Raw genomic sequence first — 24,620 nt, 5'->3', positions numbered from 1 at the left:
AGGCTACATCTGAAATAGCACCCCTCGTCCTGATTGGCCCTGGTCAACAGAAGAACAGGAAACAGAGTGATTGGGAACAGTTAATATAGGCTACATCTGAAATAGCACCCCTCGTCCTGATTGGCCCTGGTCAACAGAAGAACAGGAAACAGAGTGACTGGGAACAGTTAATATAGGCTACATCTGAAATAGCACCCCTCATCCTGATTGGCCCTGGTCAACAGAAGAACAGGAAACAGAGTGACTGGGAACAGTTAATATAGGCTACATCTGAAATAGCACCCCTCGTCCTGATTGGCCCTGGTCAACAGAAGAACAGAAGAACAGGAAACAGAGTGACTGGGAACAGTTAATATAGGCTACATCTGAAATAGCACCCCTCGTCCTGATTGGCCCTGGTCAACAGGGTGCCATTTCAGGCGCAGACATGGTCAACAGAAGAACAGAAGAACAGGAAACAGAGTATCTACTCACCCTCGTCCTGATTGGCCCGCATTTCAGGCGCAGACATGGTACGGCCGGTATCTACTCACCGCGGTATCTGACCGTCTTGCGTGGGACTGGGTTCCAGTTGAGACATAACGACTTCTCCCAACCAATCAGAAGAACCAACAGCAGGACCTTAGCCTCACCCATGGCTCCGATGGGACCTGCCCAGTCTCAGCAAGGCCGTTGATTCGCTGGTGGACGGATGAGTGACAGGGGAGATAGACAGTGTGGGCCCAACCTCTGGCAGCCTGACAGAGAAGGATAAAGCAGAATCAGTTAAAGCATCAGAACCGACTACCACGATACCTCGTTAGCGTAACAGCCGTGCAACATCCGCAAACAACTTATCAGAGCTCTGTCAAGCCAATCCAACGACAAGCTATTCAATTGAAATGCAGCGCTATCAAAGTTAATGTGTGTTGGCAGCACATCAACCAGACTCTGGAAATGAATGTCGAAGCAAGGACAATTCAACACACAATCTGGTTTATGATAATTCTCTTAAATGAATATGTCAAACGTCAGACTTGTTTTGTCTTTGACAGGTGAAGCTACCGGTAGCCTGTTCAACTAATGGAGGTAAATGATACAAACATCACTGTAGACACGGCTTAAAAATACACAAATAAATGCTGCAGGAATAGACTATCAAAGACATCCTGCTTTCCCTCCTGTGGAATCATCATTCCACACCTGCTGGCGTCTATCGGGAAGCCAAATCAACACTTTGATGCTGTTTACCTATTTGAGAAGAAAGCTGTTGACTTCTAAACATGCATTAAATGTCAAATTGTGTTTACTCTCGGAGATTAAATGAAAAATATCCGTCTGAGCTGTTGCATTTTTATTGCTCAATGTCATGTGAATTTGAAATGTCCGTTTCAACAGGCAGACTTTCTGTCCCGTTTCAAAATACTTTCTGTCCTGTTTGGCATTTAGGAGACGGGGGTGTGAATTGAGATGCGGAGCCTGTACTGCACGTTCTGAACCCAATCTGACTCCTATTGATTTCTCTTTTTGGAAAGTAAGAGCAGCCGCACTGACTGAAAAAGTCCAAGATCATCGAAATGTGCTCTAAATGAGTCGGCTTAAATGGAGGGCCGGGATAAGAATATCTGATGGCTCACAGCTCACAGCTCTGACTTCAGGTTTTATTGGATCAATGAGGAGGCCTTTGGCTATCGCCTTGAGTGTAGAGAGGGGGGGGGGAGAGAGTGAAGGAGAGATAGAGAGAGAGAAGGAGGGACATGGACAGAAAGGTGTGTTTAGAAACATGGAGGGCGTCTGAAACCAGTAGCGACAGGCTTCACGTTATCTTCCAAGCTGCTGAGAATCCTCCAGTCCTCAATAACGGCGTTCTATCTTCTTCTTCTCTTTCGGCCTACAGTTAAGAAATGGAGTGAGTCAGCGTCCTGGAGGTAGGATTAAGAGGACTAGCCTGTGTAAACATACTGTAGCAGGGGAAGGTGAGGTGAAGAGAGGAGGAGGAGGCGGGGGGCTTGTGTGTGTGTGTGTGTGTGTGTGTGTGTGTGTGTGTGTGTGTGGGGTGGGGGAGGAGGCGGGGGGCTTGTGTGTGTGTGTGTGTGTGTGTGTGTGTGTGTGTGTGTGTGGGGTGGGGGAGGAGGCGGGGGGCTTGTGTGTGTGTGTGTGTGTGTGTGTGTGTGTGGGGGGTGGATTCAGCAGGTCTAACAGGCAGTTAGGCAGGCAGACAGCCAATCAAGTATCCCTCCCGGCTGTATTGAATCACCTTATAATGATTGGTGGAGGGGACTTGTTTTCACTGGGCCGCTAATGACGTTCAACAAATTAGAAACGACGTGGCAGACTAATAATATCAGTCAGTGTTCCCCACAAACACAAGCTAATTAGCCTGACGTTGAGAGAGAAATAAAGCACGTGTTCCGATTATGCTGCTTCGTTTGTGTGTTTGGATCCAGCTAAGTCCCCCAGGGGAGATGTTTCTTCCGATGAGGATGGATGTCGGGAAAGCAGGTTAGGATCAGGAAAGAGGGGGGCCTAGGACAGGAAGTGAGTTAAGCGGAATATCCGTTCTCGAGTGTTGTCCATCTCTCTGTTCAACCTCTGCCCTCCTGTTTCCTTCCCTCGCTTCCTGTCCATCGCTTCCTTTTTCCTCCCTTTTCATCAACTGATAACGAGCCCTTGTGACCTTTGACCCCATGACCTTTCCAGAGGTCACAGGTGTCCAGGCAGAGAGAGTTCACTGACAGTGTCGTACCACTACACTAGAGTGGAGGAGGCCATTAACACAAGCTGGACATACAGTATGTACAAAGAACCACACCAGAACTACCTCTCCTCCCTCCTACCCCAAAACAAATAGATTTATACAAGGCTCTTCCTTCCTTCCTCTCGCTCCTTCCCTCCCTGCCCTTCTCACCCCCCCCCCCTGTATTTGAACATAACCTATTTCACCTCAGCGCTGAGGGCAGGATCAAACCCCCTCACTCACACCCTCTATGCTATGTACAAAACAGCTGGAGACATTTTTTATGGAACATTTCCACTCACTTTAAAAGTAAGTGAAAATACTGTCTGGTGGAAGCAGTGGTGTATCTAACTGAGCACAACTACAATCTACTAACACACACACACACACACACACACACACACACACACACACACACACACACACACACACACACACACACACACACACACACACACACACAGCTATGTCTTACTATACTTGTGGGGACCATTCAAAATCCTATTTTCCCTAACCCCTAACCCTAAATCTAACCCTTACCTTTAACGTTAACCCTAATCTTAACCCTAAACCTAATCCTAACCCTTACTCCTAAACCTAAACCTAGCCCCTAAGCCTAAATCTAACCCTTACCCTTAACGTTAACCCTAATCTTAACCCTAACCCTAACTAACCCTATCCCCTAACCCTAAACCTAATCTTAACCCTAACCCTAACTCTAACCCTATCCCTAAACCTAATCTTAACCCTAACCCTAACTCTAACCCTATCCCCTAAGCCTAAAATAGCATTGTGCAAGTGAGGACTGGCAAACTGAGATTTTTTGTTGATTTACTATTATTGTGAGAACACACACACACACACACACACACACACACACACACACACACACACACACACACACACACACACACACACACACACACACACACACACACTCTCCAGAGGGATAAGCTCTTAACCCTAATTTGCTGCAGGGGCGCCGTACTACTATGGCTGACCCTGTAAAACAACTCATTTTACTGCATCTATCCGGTGTCTGGGACAATACACCTGCTCCATTCGGACCTGCTAGGCTGCCATATGGACAGGCCTCCTTGACCCAGTTCTGACACTGGTTTGACCTGCTAGGCTGCCATATGGACAGGCCTCCTTGACCCAGTTCTGACACTGGTTTGACCTGCTAGGCTGCCATATGGACAGGCCTCCTTGACCCAGTTCTGACACTGGTTTGACCTACTAGGCTGCCATATGGACAGGCCTCCTTGACCCAGTTCTGACACTGGTTTGACCTGCTAGGCTGCCATATGGACAGGCCTCCTTGACCCAGTTCTGACACTGGTTTGACCTGCTAGGCTGCCATATGGACAGGCCTCCTTGACCCAGTTCTGACACTGGTTTGACCTGCTAGGCTGCCATATGGACAGGCCTCCTTGACCCAGTTCTGACACTGGTTTGACCTGCTAGGCTGCCATATGGACAGGCCTCCTTGACCCAGTTCTGACACTGGTTTGACCTGCTAGGCTGCCATATGGACAGGCCTCCTTGACCCAGTTCTGACACTGGTTTGACCTGCTAAGCTGCCATATGGACAGGCCTCCTTGACCCAGTTCTGACACTGGTTTGACCTGCTAGGCTGCCATATGGACAGGCCTCCTTGACGCAGTTCTGACACTGGTTTGACCTGCTAGGCTGCCATATGGACAGGCCTCCTTGACCCAGTTCTGACACTGGTTTGACCTGCTAGGCTGCCATATGGACAGGCCTCCTTGACCCAGTTCTGACACTGTTTGTCCTGCACAAAGCAGCAGCTGATGGCTGAGTGTACTTGTGCGTGAGTGTTCAAGACATAGTGAGGGTGGGTGTTCAAGAGCTAGATCTACCAGAGAGCCCAAAATACTGGGTGCGTGTGTATGGATGCGGATGTGTGTGTGCGTGACATACTGGCAGATTGTGTAGTGTTTGTGTAAGAGCAGGCCTAGATGAAAGAGTGATAATCAAAGAGGGTTTGATCAGCTGCAGTGTGTGTGCGTGCGTGCGTGCGTGTGTGTGTGTGTGTGTGCGTGTGTCTGTCTCATGGGAGGCAGTGAGGGAGCTCTACAGCATCCATCCCTACCAGAGACAGATACACACACACTTCCTGCCAATCCACTGGCCTGCCAACAAGCGGTCTCAGTCTATCTCTCTATAGTACCTGTACACTACTACATCATGTATAGTATATAGTTAACTGACCAGGGCTGGGGACAAAACTATTTCTTATTCAGACAGTCAGTTCAGGGGATGAATTGAAATGCAATCTATTACCTGAACATTGCCCATAATTCCCCCCTATTATTATCAATGCAGATGTTTTTATTCATTAAATAAATCTTAATTCACTTTTAGAATTGACTGACTTCAAAGGAACCCAACCCTAACGATCAGTCAACAATCTGAGAAAACCATATATGAAAGCACAATCCTGTCTCCAGCCAGACATAAAGTTCCTCCCTACAGATAGAAAGCCACTGTATTTCAGATCAGTGTCCCCAGGCCCTCATCCTTTGAATCCTCTCCCCCCATCATCTCCCTCCCCTAGGGATGGTGGTGGGGGGGGGGGGTCCTTTACTGCAGCAGACAGTCCCCTGAGAGAACCACCATTACTCAGGCCTCCAGCCCCTCCATGCCTCAGTACTCAGCCATGATAATACTGCCTTCATCAAGGCCTTATCAGTTCCATCAGGCCAGCGGCTGGCTGTAGTTAGAGCTGAAATTGATCAAACTGCCCTGTGACCACACCACACCACACCACACCACAGCACAGCAGAGCTCAACTCATTTCAATCACACAGGAGTCAACCAGACTACTGGAAATCCATCTGGCTCGGAGTCACTCGCTCTCTGATACACAAACACACACACAATCTCTGTCTTTGTCTGTCTAACTCACGCACCATTTCTCTGGCTGCCTCTGGCTGTCTTTCACACACATTATCCCTCTGCCTCTGGCTGTATTTCACACGCATTATCCCTCTGCCTCTGCCTGTCTTTCACACACATTATCCCTCTACCTCTGCCTGTCTTTCACACACATTATCCCTCTGCATCTGGCTGTCTTTCACACACATTATCCCTCTACCTGTCGTTCACACACATTATCCCTCTGCCTCTGGCTGTCTTTCACACACATTATCCCTCTGCCTCTGCCTGTCTTTCACACACACATTATGCCTCTGCCTGTCTTTCACACACATATTATCTATCTGCCTCTGCCAGTCTTTCACACACATTATCTCTCTGCCTCTGCCTCTCTTTCACAGACATTATCCCTCTGCCTATCTTTCACACACATTATCCCTCGGCCTGTCTTTCACACACATTATCCTTATGCCTCTGCCTGTCTTTCACACACACATTATCCCTCTGCCTCTGTCTGTCACACACACATTATCCCAATACCTGTCTTTCACACACATTATCCTTATGACTCTGCATGTCTTTCACACACATTATCCCTCTGCCTCTGGCTGTCTTTCACACACATTATCCCTCTGCCTCTGGCTGTCTTTCACACGCATTATCCCTCTGTCCCTGGCTGTCTTTCACACACATTATCCCTCTACCTCTGCCTGTCTTTCACACACATTATCCCTCTGTCTGTCTTTCACACACATTATCCCTCTGCCTCTGGCTGTCTTTCACACACATTATCCCTCTGCCTCTGCCTGTCTTTCACACACACATTATGCCTCTGCCTGTCTTTCACACACACATTATCTATCTGCCTCTGCCAGTCTTTCACACACATTATCTCTCTGCCTCTGCCTCTCTTTCACACACATTATCCCTCTGCCTGTCTTTCACACTCATTATCCTTATGCCTCTGCCTGTCTTTCACACACACATTATCCCTCTGCCTCTGCCTGTCTTTCACACACACATTATCCCTCTACCTGTCTTTCACACACATTATCCTTATGACTCTGCCTGTCTTTCACACACATTATCCTTATGCATCTGCCTGTCTTTCACACACATTATCCTTATGCCTCTGCCTGTCTTTCACACACAGTATCCTTATGCCTCTGCCTGTCTTTCACACACAGTATCCTTATGCCTCTGCCTGTCTTTCACACACATTATCCTTATGCATCTGCCTGTCTTTCACACACACATTATCCCTCTGCCTCTGCCTGTCTTTCACACACACATTATCCCTCGACCTGTCTTTCACACACATTATCCTTATGACTCTGCCTGTCTTTCACACACATTATCCTTATGCCTCTGCCTGTCTTTCACACACATTATCCCTATACCTGTCTTTCACACACATTATCCTTATGACTCTGCATGTCTTTCACACACATTATCTCCCTCTCTGATTCTCCCTCTCAGATTCTCCCTCTCCCTCTCTGATTCTCCCTCTGCCTCTGGCTGTCTTTCACACACATTATCCCTCTGCCTCTGGCTGTCTTTCACACGCATTATCCCTCTGTCCCTGCCTGTCTTTCACACACATTATCCCTCTACCTCTGCCTGTCTTTCACACACATTATCCCTCTGTCTGTCTTTCACACACATTATCCCTCTGCCTCTGGCTGTCTTTCACACACATTATCCCTCTGCCTGTCGTTCACACACATTATCCCTCTGCCTCTGGCTGTCTTTCACACACATTATCCCTCTGCCTCTGCCTGTCTTTCACACACACATTATGCCTCTGCCTGTCTTTCACACACACATTATCTATCTGCCTCTGCCAGTCTTTCACACACATTATCTCTCTGCCTCTGCCTCTCTTTCACACACATTATCCCTCTGCCTGTCTTTCACACTCATTATCCTTATGCCTCTGCCTGTCTTTCACACACACATTATCCCTCTGCCTCTGCCTGTCTTTCACACACACATTATCCCTCTACCTGTCTTTCACACACATTATCCTTATGACTCTGCCTGTCTTTCACACACATTATCCTTATGCATCTGCCTGTCTTTCACACACATTATCCTTATGCCTCTGCCTGTCTTTCACACACAGTATCCTTATGCCTCTGCCTGTCTTTCACACACACATTATCCACAGTATCCTTATGCCTCTGCCTGTCTTTCACACACATTATCCTTATGCCTCTGCCTGTCTTTCACACACACATTATCCCTCTGCCTCTGCCTGTCTTTCACACACACATTATCCCTCGACCTGTCTTTCACACACATTATCCTTATGACTCTGCCTGTCTTTCACACACATTATCCTTATGACTCTGCCTGTCTTTCACACACATTATCCTTATGCATCTGCCTGTCTTTCACACACATTATCCTTATGCCTCTGCCTGTCTTTCACACACAGTATCCTTATGCCTCTGCCTGTCTTTCACACACAGTATCCTTATGCCTCTGCCTGTCTTTCACACACATTATCCTTATGCCTCTGCCTGTCTTTCACACACACATTATCCCTCTGCCTCTGCCTGTCTTTCACACACACATTATCCCTCGACCTGTCTTTCACACACATTATCCTTATGACTCTGCCTGTCTTTCACACACATTATCCTTATGCCTCTGCCTGTCTTTCACACACATTATCCTTATGCCTCTGCCTATCTTTCACACACAGTATCCTTATGCCTCTGCCTGTCTTTCACACACATTATCCTTATGCCTCTGCCTGTCTTTCACACACATTATCCTTATGCCTCTGCCTGTCTTTCACACACGGGCTCTTTCCGTCTCCCACAGAGAACAAAACAAGGTTGCACTCTGGTAAATGCTCTAAACGTTTTGACTCTATCTGAGTCTGTGTCAGGAGATCTTTCTATCCCTCACACACTATTTCTATGGCGGTATTTGGCTTCTCCCACGCACACACACTGTTTCTCTGTAGGACTCCGTCTGTCTCTGTTTCTCTCCACCTACAGATGTAGGATCTTCATTTAAGCCAGGCTGCTACAGCACAAAAAGAATCCTGCAGCAACAGCAAATGTGAATTAGTATGTGGATTATAATACATTGACATATAATACATTCTGGAAAATTCTCAGAAAGAATGGTCCAATTAAGATCCTACATCTGTATGCTTGCTGCCTCTGGGGTATATGTACAGTACAGGTTGAACTCTCTCTCTCTCTCTCTTTCTCTCGCTCTCTCTCCCCTCACCCTCTCTCTCTCTCTCTCCCCTCACCCTCTCTCTCTCTCTCCCCTCACCCTCTCTCTCTATCTCCCCTCACCCTCTCTCTCTCTCCCCTCACCCTCTCTCTCTCTCTCCCCTCACCCTCTCTCTCTCTCTCTCTCTGACCTTGTGCTCTCAGCCCTTTCCTGACACATGTTGTTGGTGATGAGCACGCACAAGCGTGGAGAAACCTGCGGAGGCTCAATGTTCACTTTGCACCCTGCCCTGCCCAGGGGCTGCTGGGATAGCTCCCTGACCTGTCGTTTATGCGCTCTGTGTGTGTGTGTGTGTGTTCATGTGTGATTTTGCCGCTCGATCGTCTTTGCTGCAGGCATCATTAACACCAGCCAGTACAGCCGCGTGTACAAGCTACACATACACACGCACACAATACTGTCTGGATTTCTCACGTGTTAGCAACCCTCACAATCACTAACCCCTCATTATGAGACAAACCAATACAGAATATGTACGCACCCACATCTGACTCGTAGGACTCGGGAACAAACTAGTCCATTTTTTTAGCAGAGACATAAAAACATCTTTAAACCAAATTACACTCAAAGCAACACAATTCTTTCCACCCAGTCTTTTCAGTTCATTAAAAGTTGTTTTCCCATTTTGCATTTCAGGGCCGCACCAAAACAGAATACACATGTCCTACCTAATATAAATGACTGAACATCGCGTCATTTAATGGAGAGAGTGGAGGGAGTGGAGACTAGATAAAACTGTTGATGTGCTCTGCTCTGTTCTTTGGCTCAATAGGAGAGAGACCGCCTACCTAGCTTCTATAGGGGGCTAATTGTCCTTTAGTCCCCTACTCATCTCCCTCCCTTCATATCCTTCCCTCCCTTCGTATCCTTCCCTCCTCCTGACCGCTAGGCCCAGGTCAGCTTGTAGAGAGCCCTGAGCAGAGCCCTCTCTTTCACAGCCAGGGCCCTGGGAAAAGGTCAAGACAAGCTGACTTCAGCTCTTTCTTTCTTTCTTTACACTAAGAAAGATATATATATATATATATATATACAGAGATATATATACAGTGGGGCAAAAAATGACTGTCATTGCCAACAAAGGGTATATAACAAAGTATTGAGATAAACTTTTGTTATTGACCAAATACTTATTTTCCACCATAATTTGCAAATAAATTAATTAAAAATCCTACAATGTGATTTTCAGGATTTTTCCCCCTCATTTTGTCTGTCATAGTTGAAGTGTACCTATGATGAAAATTACAGGCCTCTCTCAAGTGGGAGAACTTGCACAATTGGTGGCTGACTAAATACTTTTTTGCCCCACTGTATATATATATATATATACACAGAGAGAGATATATATAGAGATATATATATATATATTTATATATACAGATATATATATATATATATATATATATATATATATATACAGATATATATATATATATATATATAGAGAGAGAGAGAGAGAGAGTGAGAGAGAGACAGAGAGAGAGAAGAGAGAAGAGGAGGGCAAGGATGTAAGGGTACGAGGAGGAGGAGGAGGAGAAGGAGGAGGAGGAGGAGGAGGAGGAGGAGAAGAGAGTGTGAGAGAAGAGATAATTATAAAAGAGAGAGGGAGTGATAATGGAAAAGGAGAGAGAGAAAAGGAAAACATGAAATAAAGAGAACAGAGAAGGTAGAGAGTGTGGAGACTGAGTGATGCTATCCTTCTATTGTAGCTCCTTATTGGATCTATTAAGGGGAAATGGTGCTCTGGGCCGTGAGGCTGCATCAGTGCTCGGTTTCACTCTGCCATTACTTTGCTTTACATTAAGTGAACCTGGCCTGCTCTGTCTAACACGTTCCCCCGATCAATGAGCTGAGAGGGGGAGGAGGGGTGATGAGGAGACAGGGGGAGGTGAGGCGAAGCGGCCTTACGGGAAGATAAGAGTGATCGATAAGGGTATCTGCTGCTGGCTCAGACCCACCATGGAGTAGGGAGGAATACAGTTCCAGGTTACTCTTATTACCAGGATGATGGGCAGAGTGTGTGTGTGTGTGTGTGTTCCTATGTGTCAGTCATCAAAGGCTGCTGCCTCTCTCCCTAATGTATTCCTCTCTCTCTCGAAACCCCTATGCATCCATACACCCCTCCTCTTTCCCTGTTCCTCTCCTCCTACCCATATGCCTCTGCTCCTTATCTCTGTGCTTTACCTCTCTCCTGTTCCTCTCCTCCTACCCCTATGCCTCTGCTCCTTATCTCTGTGCTTTACCTCTCTCCTGTCATCTCCTCCTCTTCCTTCCCTCCCCCAGCCCTCTCGGCATGCAAAAGGCATCCTGTCAGCGAATAGCTATTTATGATCAGCAACCAATATCCCTCAACTGAGACAGAGAGAGACAGAGAGAGAGGGAGAGACAGAGAGAGACAGAGAGAGAGAGAGAGAGAGAGAAAGAAAGGGAATAAAAGAGAGAGACGTTGCCCAAGGCTATTTTCCCCCAGCTTATGTTGTGTATGAGTATGAGCGCTGCCACTTCTTCTTTGGTGTCTCTGTATTCTGTAGGTGGTGCTGGATACAAATGACTTGGCTTGTTTGCCTGACACTCTTATCCCCAGCAATTTGCAAAAGCCTGGGCTGTAGAATCTATCTGAGCACTTGTGTGTTCTTTCAAAGCGACAATGAGACGCTGCACAAGGAAGTAATTGAGTGGGCTTCCATCCACACTGTCTCACACTCAGACCCGAACTCCAAACACGTAGCTCCACACAGCGGTCTCATCAAACACACGAATGTTCTCCCCAGGCTCTCCCTCTCGCTCTCAATTTCTTTCTTTCTCCCCCCCTCTCCCTCCTCATAGTCTGGCTACTGAAGGCTATCTTGTTGAAAGATCATTTCTTTCCAGCAGTCCCTAAAATGTAATTTCCATGTCCAATTTTGACAACCCCTCCCCCACTCTATTTTATTTCCCTTCTCCTCTCCCCTTTCTTTCTTTTAATTTCTCTTATTTTCCACTCCCTGCTTCTGTTCTTTTCTTTCTTCCCCTGCTCCCTCTCTGATTCTCCCTCTTCCTCTCTGATTCTCCCTCTCTGATTCTCCCTCTTCCTCTCTGATTCTCCCTCTCTGATTCTCCCTCTCTGATTCTCCCTCTTCCTCTCTGATTCTCCCTCTCTGATTCTCCCTCTTCCTCTCTGATTCTCCCTCTCTGATTCTCCCTCTCTGATTCTCCCTCTCTGATTCTCCCTCTCCCTCTCTGATTCTCCCTCTCCCTCTCTGATGCTCCCTCTCTGATTCTCCCTCTCTGATGCTCCCTCTCCGATTCGCCCTCTCTGATTCTCCCTCTCTGATTCTCCCTCTTCCTCTCTGATTCTCCCTCTTCCTCTCTGATTCTCCCTCTCCCTCTCTGATTCTCCCTCTCCCTCTCTGATTCTCCCTCTTCCTCTCTGATTCTCCCTCTCTGATTCTCCCTCTTCCTCTCTGATTCTCCCTCTCTGATGCTCCCTCTCTGATTCTCCCTCTCTGATTCTCCCTCTCTGATTCTCCCTCTCCCTCTCTGATGCTCCCTCTCCGATTCTCCCTCTCTGATGCTCCCTCTCTGATTCTCCCTCTCTGATGCTCCCTCTCCGATTCTCCCTCTCCCCTCTCTGATTCTCCCTCTCTGATTCTCCCTCTTCCTCTCTGATTCTCCCTCTCCCTCTCTGATTCGCCCTCTTCCTCTCTGATTCTCCCTCTCTGATTCTCCCTCTTCCTCTCTGATTCTCCCTCTCTGATGCTCCCTCTCTGATGCTCCCTCTCCGATTCTCCCTCTCTGATTCTCCCTCTCCCTCTCTGATTCTCCCTCTCCCTCTCTGATTCTCCCTCTCTGATGCTCCCGCTCCGATTCTCCCTCTCTGATGCTCCCTCTCTGATTCTCCCTCTCTGATTCTCCCTCTCTGATGCTCCCTCTCCGATTCTCCCTCTCTGATTCTCCCTCTTCCTCTCTGATTCTCCCTCTTCCTCTCTGATTCTCCCTCTCCCTCTCTGATTCTCCCTCTCCCTCTCTGATTCTCCCTCTCTGATTCTCCCTCTCTGATGCTCCCTCTCTGATTCTCCCTCTCTGATGCTCCCTCTCTGATTCTCCCTCTTCCTCTCTGATTCTCCCTCTCTGATTCTCCCTCTTCCTCTCTGATACTCCCTCTTTCTCTCTGACTCTCCCTCTTCCTCTCTGATTCTCCCTCTCTGTCTGCTTCCATCTCTGTTCTCATCTTCTTTGTCTGCTTCTTTGTTTCTCTCTTTCTGTCTGCTCACCATTCTGTTCTCCTCCTTTCATTCTCCCTCTCCATCTCTGATTCTCCCTCTCCATCTCTGATTCTCCCTCTCCATTCTCCCTCCCTCTCCATCTCTGATTCTCCCTCTCCATTCTCCCTCCCTCTCCATCTCTGATTCTCCCTCTCCATTCTCCATCTCTGATTCTCCCTCTCCATCTCTGATTCTCCCTCTCCATCTCTGATTGTCCCTCTCCATCTCTGATTCTCCCTCTCCATCTCTAATTCTCCCTCTCCATCTCTGATTCTCCCTCTCCATCTCTGATTCTCCCTCTCTGATTATCCCTCTCCATCTCTAATTCTCCCTCTCCATCTCTGATTCTCCCTCTCTGATTCTCCCTCTTCCTCTCTGATTCTCCCTCTCTGATTCTCCCTCTCTGATTCTTCCTCTCTGATTCTCCCTCTCGGATTCTCCCTCTTCCTCTCGGATTCTCCCTCTTCCTCTCGTTTTCTCCCTCTCCCTCTCTGATTCTCCCTCTCCGTCGCTGATTCTCCCTCTCCCTCTCTGATTCTCCCTCTCCCTCTCTGATTCTCCCTCTTCTTCTCTGATGCTCCCTCTCTGATGCTCCCTCTCTGATGCTCCCTCTCTGATGCTCCCTCTCTGATTCCCCCTCTCTGATTCCCCCTCTCTGATGCTCCCTCTCTGATTCTCCCTCTCTGATGCTTCCTCTCTGATTCTCCCTCTCTGATGCTCCCTCTCTGATTCTTCCTCTCTGATTCTTCCTCTCTGATTCTCCCTCTTCCTCTCTGATTCTCCCTCTTCCTCTCTGATTCTCCCTCTTCCTCTCTGACTCTTTCTCTCTGACTCTCTCTCTTCCTCTCTGATTCTCCCTCTCTGTCTGCTTCCATCTCTGTTCTCCTCTTCTTTGTCTGCTTCTCTGTTTCTCTCTTTCTGTCTGCTCACCATTCTGTTCTCCTCCTTTCATTCTCCCTCTCCATCTCTGATTCTCCCTCTCCATCTCTGATTCTCCCTCTCCATCTCTGATTCTCCCTCTCCATCTCTGATTCTCCCTCTCCATCTCTGATTCTCCCTCTCCATCTCTGATTCTCCCTCTCCATCTCTGATTCTCCCTCTCCATCTCTAATTCTCCCTCTCCATCTCTGATTCTCCCTCTCCATCTCTAATTCTCCCTCTCCATCTCTGATTCTCCCTCTCCATCTCTGATTCTCCCTCTCCATCTCTGATTCTCCCTCTCCATCTCTGATTCTGATTCTCCCTCTCCATCTCTGATTCTCCCTCTCCATCTCTGATTCTCCCTCTCCATCTCTGATTCTCCCTCTCCATCTCGGACGTGTGTCTGTAAAGGTCTGTTTCTGTAGAGAAGGCAGCAGACCAGCAGTGGCCATGGCCACTTCTTCTCTGCGCTTTAAGACTTCCTGTGGGAGTGTCAGTTAGAGCCAGCTCTGCTCACTGAAGGTCACTTTGGGCTGGCAGAGGGGTGGGTGGGTGGGAGGGGGGGGAGGGGGGGGGGGGTTCTGCTTTCAATCAGGTTAATGTCCCTCTCAGAGGAGCCAGAGCAGAGAGCAGCAGACACAAACACACTCATGTGTGCACACATACACATACACAGGCACATATGCATAGGCACACACACACCAAACACACTCGAAGTGCACACATTTTCACATGGTAAAAATCAGTCACAGGTAGGCACACAGACACGCTCACCCACCTTTTTACCCCCGGTAGACGCCACACACACACACACGCACACACACACACACACACACAAAGGGATTCCGGATGAAAGCAGAGCACTGCTAGGTCTCTCATGGCTCCGGCTTCAAGAGCTTAGCTCAGACTCACACCGCATGTCATGTAGCTCCCAACCACCACTGAGCCCAGTGCTACAGGCAGGATTCACATGTCAACATCAATGGCTTCATAATCATATTGAGAACTCTATACGGCTGGGTGACGGTTCAACATGGCACAGTCCGTCTACAATTACAGTGAAGTGTGCTACGAAAGAGTACTAAACCTTTGACACTGCAATCCTCAATAACTGCAGAACAATGGCTAATGGGAATAGAAAATGGGAGCCCGGGGAGCCACTGAAATAAATATCAATCTCGATTCTACATCACAAAAACAGGCAAACGCACGAAAAATACACCCGCAAATAGACATTATGGAAAAAGTAGGCTGTTGCTGATCGAGTTACTTTAATCAAATGACCTGTAAACTCAATTCAATGACTGAATCTGTGCTGTTCTCCTTCTGGGAACCTTACGCAGGTTGTTTCTGCTAAAGCATTTAACCCACTCGAACCTGGGGCGCTGCCGCTAACTAAAACCAGTGCAATGGCTTTACGATCTGCTGGGAAAATCTCTGCTGCGTATGTGAACAAATAGACGTTTTCTCATGGTAGGAAGGTGTAACGCTACTGTCTGTCCTACCTACCGGAGCATTTACAAAACACAGTTAGAGGGAGGCACGCACACACACACACACACACACACACACACACACACACACACACACACACACACACACACACACACACACACACACACACACACACACACACACACAGTGCATTGGCTAAAGCTAGTGGATTTTCCTAAATAAGCAGGTCATCAAAACCATTCCATTCCCTCTCTCTTTAGAAGTAAGGAGAAGCAACTCCAACTATGCTGCACTGCACACTGCATAATTACACACACACACACACACACACACACACACACACACACACACACACACACACACACACACACACACACACAGCTATGTCTTACTATACTTGTGAGGACCATTCAAAATCTTATTTTCCCTAACCCTTAACCCTATCCTAAAAACCTGACCTTAACCCTAAAACCTAACCCTAGCTCCTAACCCTAAACCTAATTCTAACCCAACACTAATTCTAACCCTAACCCTAAACCCTCGACAAATAGCATTTGACCTCATGGGGACCAACAAAATATCCAGATGGTCAAATGTTTGTTAGTTTACTATTCTTGTAGTGAACAGAAGACCAAAACACATCCACATGCACGCACACACGAACACACACACACACACACACCTCTTTTGATTTAAGTAGGAAAGAGCGAGAGAGGAGTTTCAGTAGGATTAAGTAGGAGAGAGTGAGGGAGAGGGGAATTTATAAAACACCTGTACACAAAACCCTACTCTCTCTGCCTCCAGCTGTTGCCCTGCTTATTCTGACAGGCTGACTGAGCAGCAACATGAAACTGAGCCAGACTCACATGAATTAGCTATGTGTAATACACACACACACACACACACACACACACACACACACACACACACAATGCTGTTTAAGCCTGTAGTTTTATAGGAAATTGCCCATGGAACTGTGATAAAGGAATTTTTCTATGGAGCCCAATCTGAGGAACCGGGCCGTGAATCAATTTGCACCAATTTGACACCCTCCCTCACCTGCCGAGGCCATACAGACAGGCTGAGTGAATAGTGAAATAATGACATCCGTCACATCCCCAAATGAACGTAGACAACCGTATAATGCAGAACAGCTGTGCCTCTTTTATCCCTGGAGAAAGAGTCCGGAGTATGAAGAAATCAGATGCAAATCAAAAGCACTATGGACGTGTGTGTGTGTGTGTGTGTGTGTGTGTGTGTGTGTGTGTGGGTGTAATGTAACAGTAATGAGAGCTGTAATCAGTGCTGTGGTTGTGAGTGTGAGGGCCTGTATTGAAAGCGACATGTGGCAATAAACCATCCAAGATGTCTTCCAGCCAGTCGCTCGGCGTTCTCCTCATCTCCTCCTAAAAGGGTCAGTGACAACGGAAGGGGTCGAACTGGGCCCATCTGGACAAGGTCAAAACCCCTAGACTATAAATGGGCCCAGAAAAGAGCTGTTAAACGAGCCCGGAAGACAACGATGTGTACCTCCTTTGTACTAAAGTATCCTTCAGCGCTGACCTCTCACCTCTCGGAGGGCCTCAATTATTCACAGGGTCGTGATTTATGTGCTAAGATTAGCACTCTGGGGCTGCGCCTCAAATGGCACCCTGTTCCCTATCTAGTGCACTACCTTTGACCAGGGCCCCCGGGGAATAGGGTGCCATTTGCGACGCACCCTCTGCCTCTCTGCCCCAGAAATGACCACCGCTGACCCTCTGGCTGCTCTGGCTCAGATAAAGGATTGAGGGGAAAGAGTCTTAGTGATTACACGGCTCCTTCTATGAATGTGCAGTTTGCGCACAAGTGGCTCCTTTCATTGCAACTAGCATCCATTCATTTGGGAAGTCGGCTGCACTGGCGGCCTAGTTAGCGACAGCGTTTCATGAATTGATATTAGCTTGGCTAGTGAAGCGAGATGCGCGGGGTGACGCGGCTCGCTAGCGGCACTGCTCATTACTCCTCTAACTATGCCAACGTGCTCAGAAGACATAGGCATGAAATAACCAGCACCTGGTGTCACTGTTGGCACGGGCTCAGCAAGTAGCAAATGGGCCAAGTCTAGGACAGACACACACACATATCAACGCATGCACACACACACTCAGCACTGAGCAGGTCTGAGATTGTGTGTGTGTGTGTATGTGTGTGTGTGTGTGTGTGTGTGATGGATTTGAGAATGAGAAAGAGAGAATCAATGTGAATGTAAGTGAACCATACCTCATGTACATCTGGGGCAGTGCCTATGTGTGAATGGGTTCATCGGTGCATATGCGATATCTATGTTTCTAAGTATATGCACTCAAGTGTGCGTGAGTGTGTGTATCAGAGACATTTGTGTGTGAGAGAGAATGTTGACATAAGTGGGAGGATCTCATGCTAATGCCTTGGCTTGGGAGCTAGTCTATTCACAACAAGCCCAAGGCTGTGGGAGATTTATCTGAATATTTCCCGCATTAAAAACAAAAGTCGAGCTTAACAAATCCCCGGTGGAGAAACGCCCACTGATAAACAGCTCCTTTCTCCTGGTTTAGTTACTGAACACTACACTGGACCCAGTCAACTCAGGTCATACACTCGCTCCATCCCTCTGCCTTTCTCTCTCACTCTCCGTTCTATCAGTCCCTCCATTGCATCTCTTTATGACTCTCCCCGTCCCTATTTTGTCCCCCCATTCCCCCGTCTCTCGCTCCGTCGTTCTAGCTCCCTCTCACTACCTGTAAGCCCTCCCTGTCCTCTCCATTTCTGTGTCCCTGGCGTTCTATTGCTCTCGCTCTCCATCTCGCTCCTCAACCCCTCTCCTCACCCTTTTATATTTAGAGGAATAACCTGCTGAGATACTAAATAAATTAAAAAGGATATATGACTAAATAACAAGGGGAGAGAACAGTGAAATACAGATGATAGAGGTTTAGGATGGTACACGCTACAAGGGAGAGAACAGTGAAATACAGATGATAGAGGTTTAGGATGGTACACGCTACAAGGGAGAGAACAGTGAAATACAGATGATAGAGGTTTAGGATGGTACACGCTACAAGGGGAGAGAACAGTGAAATACAGATGATAGAGGTTTAGGATGGTACACGCTACAAGGGAGAGAACAGTGAAATACAGATGATAGAGGTTTAGGATGGTACGCTACAAGGGAGAGAACAGTGAAATACAGATGATAGAGGTTTAGGATGGGCTACAAGGGGAGAGAACAGTGAAATACAGATGATAGAGGTTTAGGATGGTACACGCTACAAGGGAGAGAACAGTGAAATACAGATGATAGAGGTTTAGGATGGTACACGCTACAAGGGAGAGAACAGTGAAATACAGATGATAGAGGTTTAGGATGGTACACGCTACAAGGGAGAGAACAGTGAAATACAGATGATAGAGGTTTAGGATGGTACACGCTACAAGGGAGAGAACAGTGAAATACAGATGATAGAGGTTTAGGATGGTACACGCTACAGGGGAGAGAACAGTGAAATACAGATGATAGAGGTTTAGGATGGTACACGCTACAAGGGAGAGAACAGTGAAATACAGATGATAGAGGTTTAGGATGGTACACGCTACAAGGGAGAACAGAAAACAGAGAGGTTTGAAATACAGATGATAGAGGTTTAGGATGGTACACGCTACAAGGGAGAGAACAGTGAAATACAGATGATAGAGGTTTAGGATGGTACACGCTACAAGGGAGAGAACAGTGAAATACAGATGATAGAGGTTTAGGATGGTACACGCTACAAGGGAGAGAACAGTGAAATACAGATGATAGAGGTTTAGGATGGTACACGCTACAAGGGGAGAGAACAGTGAAATACAGATGATAGAGGTTTAGGATGGTACACGCTACAAGGGAGAGAACAGTGAAATACAGATGATAGAGGTTTAGGATGGTACACGCTACAAGGGAGAGAACAGTGAAATACAGATGATAGAGGTTTAGGATGGTACACGCTACAAGGGAGAGAACAGTGAAATACAGATGATAGAGGTTTAGGATGGTACACGCTACAAGGGAGAGAACAGTGAAATACAGATGATAGAGGTTTAGGATGGTAGGACACGCTACAAGGGAGAGAACAGTGAAATACAGATGATAGAGGTTTAGGATGGTACACGCTACAAGGGAGAACAGAACAGTTTAGGAAATACAGATGAAATACAGATGGTTTAGGATGGTACACGCTACAAGGGAGAGAACAGTGAAATGAAATACAGATGATAGAGGTTTAGGATGGTACACGCTACAAGGGAGAGAACAGTGAAATACAGATGATAGAGGTTTAGGAACGCTACAAGGGAGAGAACAGTGAAATACAGATGATAGAGGTTTAGGATGGTACACGCTACAAGGGGAGAAATACAGATGATAGAGGTTTAGGAGACGCTACAAGGGAGAGAACAGTGAAATACAGATGATAGAGGTTTAGGATGGTACACGCTACAGTGAAATACAGATGATAGAGGTTTAGGATGGTACACGCTACAAGGGAGAGAACAGTGAAATACAGATGATAGAGGTTTAGGATGGTACACGCTACAAGGGAGAGAACAGTGAAATACAGATGATAGAGGTTTAGGATGGTACACGCTACAAGGGAGAGAACAGTGAAATACAGATGATAGAGGTTTAGGATGGTACACGCTACAAGGGAGAGAACAGTGAAATACAGATGATAGAGGTTTAGGATGGTACACGCAGTGAAATACAAGGGAGGAGAACAGTGAAATACAGATGATAGAGGTTTAGGATGGTACACGCTACAAGGGAGAGAACAGTGAAATACAGATGATAGAGGTTTAGGATGGTACACGCTACAAGGGAGAGAACAGTGAAATACAGATGATAGAGGTTTAGGATGGTACACGCTACAATGGGGAGAACAGTGAAATACAGATGATAGAGGTTTAGGATGGTACACGCTACAAGGGAGAGAACAGTGAAATACAGATGATGGTTTAGGATGGTACACGCTACAAGGAGAGAACAGTGAAATACAGATGATAGAGGTTTAGGATGGTACACGCTACAGGGAGAGAACAGTGAAATACAAGGATGGTACACGCTACAAGGGAGAGAACAGTGAAATACAGATGATAGAGGTTTAGGATGGTACACGCTACAAGGGAGAGAACAGTGAAATACAGATGATAGAGGTTTAGGATGGTACACGCTACAAGGGGAGAGAACAGTGAAATACAGATGATAGAGGTTTAGGATGGTACACGCTACAAGGGAGAGAACAGTGAAATACAGATGATAGAGGTTTAGGATGGTACACGCTACAAGGGGAGAGAACAGTGAAATACAGATGATAGAGGTTTAGGATGGTACACAGGGGAGAGAACAGTGAAATACAGATGATAGAGGTTTAGGATGGGGGAGAGAACAGTGAAATACAGATGATAGAGGTTTAGGATGGTACACGCTACAAGGGAGAGAACAGTGAAATACAGATGATAGAGGTTTAGGATGGTACACGCTACAAGGGAGAGAACAGTGAAATACAGATGATAGAGGTTTAGGATGGTACACGCTACAAGGGAGAGAACAGTGAAATACAGATGATAGAGGTTTAGGATGGTACACGCTACAAGGGAGAGAACAGTGAAATACAGATGATAGAGGTTTAGGATGGTACACGCTACAAGGGAGAGAACAGTGAAATACAGATGATAGAGGTTTAGGATGGATGGTAGGTTTAGGATGGTACACGCTACAAGGGAGAGAACAGTGAAATACAGATGATAGAGGTTTAGGATGGTACACGCTACAAGGGAGAGAACAGTGAAATACAGATGATAGAGGTTTAGGATGGTACACGCTACAAGGGAGAGAACAGTGAAATACAGATGATAGAGGTTTAGGATGGTACACGCTACAAGGGAGAGAACAGTGAAATACAGATGATAGAGGTTTAGGATGGTACACGCTACAAGGGAGAGAACAGTGAAATACAGATGATAGAGGTTTAGGATGGTACACGCTACAAGGGAGAGAACAGTGAAATACAGATGATAGAGGTTTAGGATGGTACACGCTACAAGGGAGAGAACAGTGAAATACAGATGATAGAGGTTTAGGATGGTACACGCTACAAGGGAGAGAACAGTGAAATACAGATGATAGAGGTTTAGGATGGTACACGCTACAAGGGAGAGAACAGTGAAATACAGATGATAGAGGTTTAGGATGGTACACGCTACAAGGGAGAGAACAGTGAAATACAGATGATAGAGGTTTAGGATGGTACACGCTACAAGGGAGAGAACAGTGAAATACAGATGATAGAGGTTTAGGATGGTACACGCTACAAGGGAGAGAACAGTGAAATACAGATGATAGAGGTTTAGGATGGTACACGGGAGAGAACAGTGAAATACAGATGATAGAGGTTTAGGATGGTACACGCTACAAGGGAGAGAACAGTGAAATACAGATGATAGAGGTTTAGGATGGTACACGCTACAAGGGAGAGAACAGTGAAATACAGATGATAGAGGTTTAGGATGGTACACGCTACAAGGGAGAGAACAGTGAAATACAGATGATAGAGGTTTAGGATGGTACACGCTACAAGGGAGAGAACAGTGAAATACAGATGATAGAGGTTTAGGATGGTACACGCTACAAGGGAGAGAACAGTGAAATACAGATGAGGTTTAGGATGGGTTTAGGATGGTACACGCTACAAGGGAGAGAACAGTGAAATACAGATGATAGAGGTTTAGGATGGTACGCACGCTACAGATGGGAGTTTAGGATGGTACACGCTACAAGGGAGAACAGCAAGGGGAGAGAACAGTGAAATACAGATGATAGAGGTTTAGGATGGTACACGCTACAAGGGAGAGAACAGTGAAATACAGATGATAGAGGTTTAGGATGGTACACGCTACAAGGGAGAGAACAGTGAAATACAGATGATAGAGGTTTAGGATGGTACACGCTACAAGGGAGAGAACAGTGAAATACAGATGATAGAGGTTTAGGATGGTACACGCTACAAGGGAGAGAACAGTGAAATACAGATGATAGAGGTTTAGGATGGTACACGCTACAAGGGAGAGAACAGTGAAATACAGATGATAGAGGTTTAGGATGGTACAGGGGAGGAGAGAACAGTGAAATACAGATGAAGGGAGAGAACAGTGAAATACAGATGATAGAGGTTTAGGATGGTACACGCTACAAGGGAGAGAACAGTGAAATACAGATGATAGAGGTTTAGGATGGTACACGCTACAAGGGAGAGAACAGTGAAATACAGATGATAGAGGTTTAGGATGGTACACGCTACAAGGGAGAGAACAGTGAAATACAGATGATAGAGGTTTAGGATGGTACACGCAGTGAAATACACAAGGGAGAGAACAGTGAAATACAGATGATAGAGGTTTAGGATGGTACACGCTACAAGGGAGAGAACAGTGAAATACAGATGATAGAGGTTTAGGATGGTACACGCTACAAGGGAGAGAACAGTGAAATACAGATGATAGAGGTTTAGGATGGTACACGCTACAAGGGAGAGAACAGTGAAATACAGATGATAGAGGTTTAGGATGGTACACGCTACAAGGGAGAGAACAGTGAAATACAGATGATAGAGGTTTAGGATGGTACACGCTACAAGGGAGAGAACAGTGAAATACAGATGATAGAGGTTTAGGATGGTACACGCTACAAGGGAGAGAACAGTGAAATACAGATGATAGAGGTTTAGGATGGTACACGCTACAAGGAGAGAACAGAAATACAGATGATGAAATACAGATGATAGAGGTTTAGGATGGGTACAAGGGAGAGAACAGTGAAATACTACACAAGGGAGGGAGAGAACAGTGAAATACAGATGATAGAGGTTTAGGATGGTACACGCTACAAGGGAGAGAACAGTGAAATACAGATGATAGAGGTTTAGGATGGTACACGCTACAAGGGAGAGAACAGTGAAATACAGATGATAGAGGTTTAGGATGGTACACGCTACAAGGGAGAGAACAGTGAAATACAGATGATAGAGGTTTAGGATGGTACACGCTACAAGGAGAGAACAGAAAACAGATGATGAGGTTTAGGATGGTACACGCTACAAGGGAGAGATGATACAGATGATAGAGGTTTAGGATGGTACACGCTACAAGGGGAGAGAACAGTGAAATACAGATGATAGAGGTTTAGGATGGTACACGCTACAAGGGAGAGAACAGTGAAATACAAATACAGATGATAGAGAACAGTTTAGGATGGTACACGCTACAAGGGAGAGAACAGTGAAATACAGATGATAGAGGTTTAGGATGGTACACGCTACAAGGGAGAGAACAGTGAAATACAGATGATAGAGGTTTAGGATGGTACACGCTACAAGGGAGAGAACAGTGAAATACAGATGATAGAGGTTTAGGATGGTACACGCAGTGAAATACAGATGATAGAGGTTTAATGGGGAGAGAACAGTGAAATACAGATGATAGAGGTTTAGGATGGTACACGCTACAAGGGGAGAGAACAGTGAAATACAGATGACAGATGACGCTAGAGGTTTACAGATGAGGTTTAGGATGGTACACGCTACAAGGGAGAGAACAGTGAAATACAGATGATAGAGGTTTAGGATGGTACACGCTACAAGGGAGAGAACAGAACAGTGAGGTTTAATACAGATGATGATAGAGGTTTAGGATGGTACACGCTACAAGGGGAGAGAACAGTGAAATACAGATGATAGAGGAGAGAACAGTGAAATACAGATGATAGAGGTTTAGGATGGTACACGCTACAAGGGGAGAGAACAGTGAAATACAGATGATAGAGGTTTAGGATGGTACACGCTACAAGGAGAGAACAGTGAAATACAGATGATAGAGGTTTAGGATGGTACACGCTACAAGGGAGAGAACAGTGAAATACAGATGATAGAGGTTTAGGATGGTACACGCTACAAGGGAGAGAACAGTGAAATACAGATGATAGAGGTTTAGGATGGTACACGCTACAAGGGAGAGAACAGTGAAATACAGATGATAGAGGTTTAGGATGGTACACGCTACAAGGGAGAGAACAGTGAAATACA

General features: G+C 46.3%; 1 protein-coding gene across 1 annotated transcript in view; it reads right to left on the bottom strand.

Moving 5' to 3' along the window:
- LOC115111767 (semaphorin-4C-like) overlaps positions 1-24,620 on the bottom strand; it is a 69,026-nt gene that overhangs the window by 20,853 nt on the left and 23,553 nt on the right. The window contains exon 2 of the mRNA XM_065011663.1: positions 534-737. Coding sequence (XP_064867735.1) covers positions 534-636 — 103 coding nt within the window. The 5' untranslated portion in view covers positions 637-737. The remainder of the gene's footprint in view (positions 1-533; positions 738-24,620) is intronic.

The sequence above is a fragment of the Oncorhynchus nerka genome, linkage group LG27 (assembly GCF_034236695.1).
Source record: "Oncorhynchus nerka isolate Pitt River linkage group LG27, Oner_Uvic_2.0, whole genome shotgun sequence".
Classification (NCBI taxonomy): domain Eukaryota; kingdom Metazoa; phylum Chordata; class Actinopteri; order Salmoniformes; family Salmonidae; genus Oncorhynchus; species Oncorhynchus nerka.
This window is presented reverse-complemented; position numbering and strand designations above follow the sequence as displayed.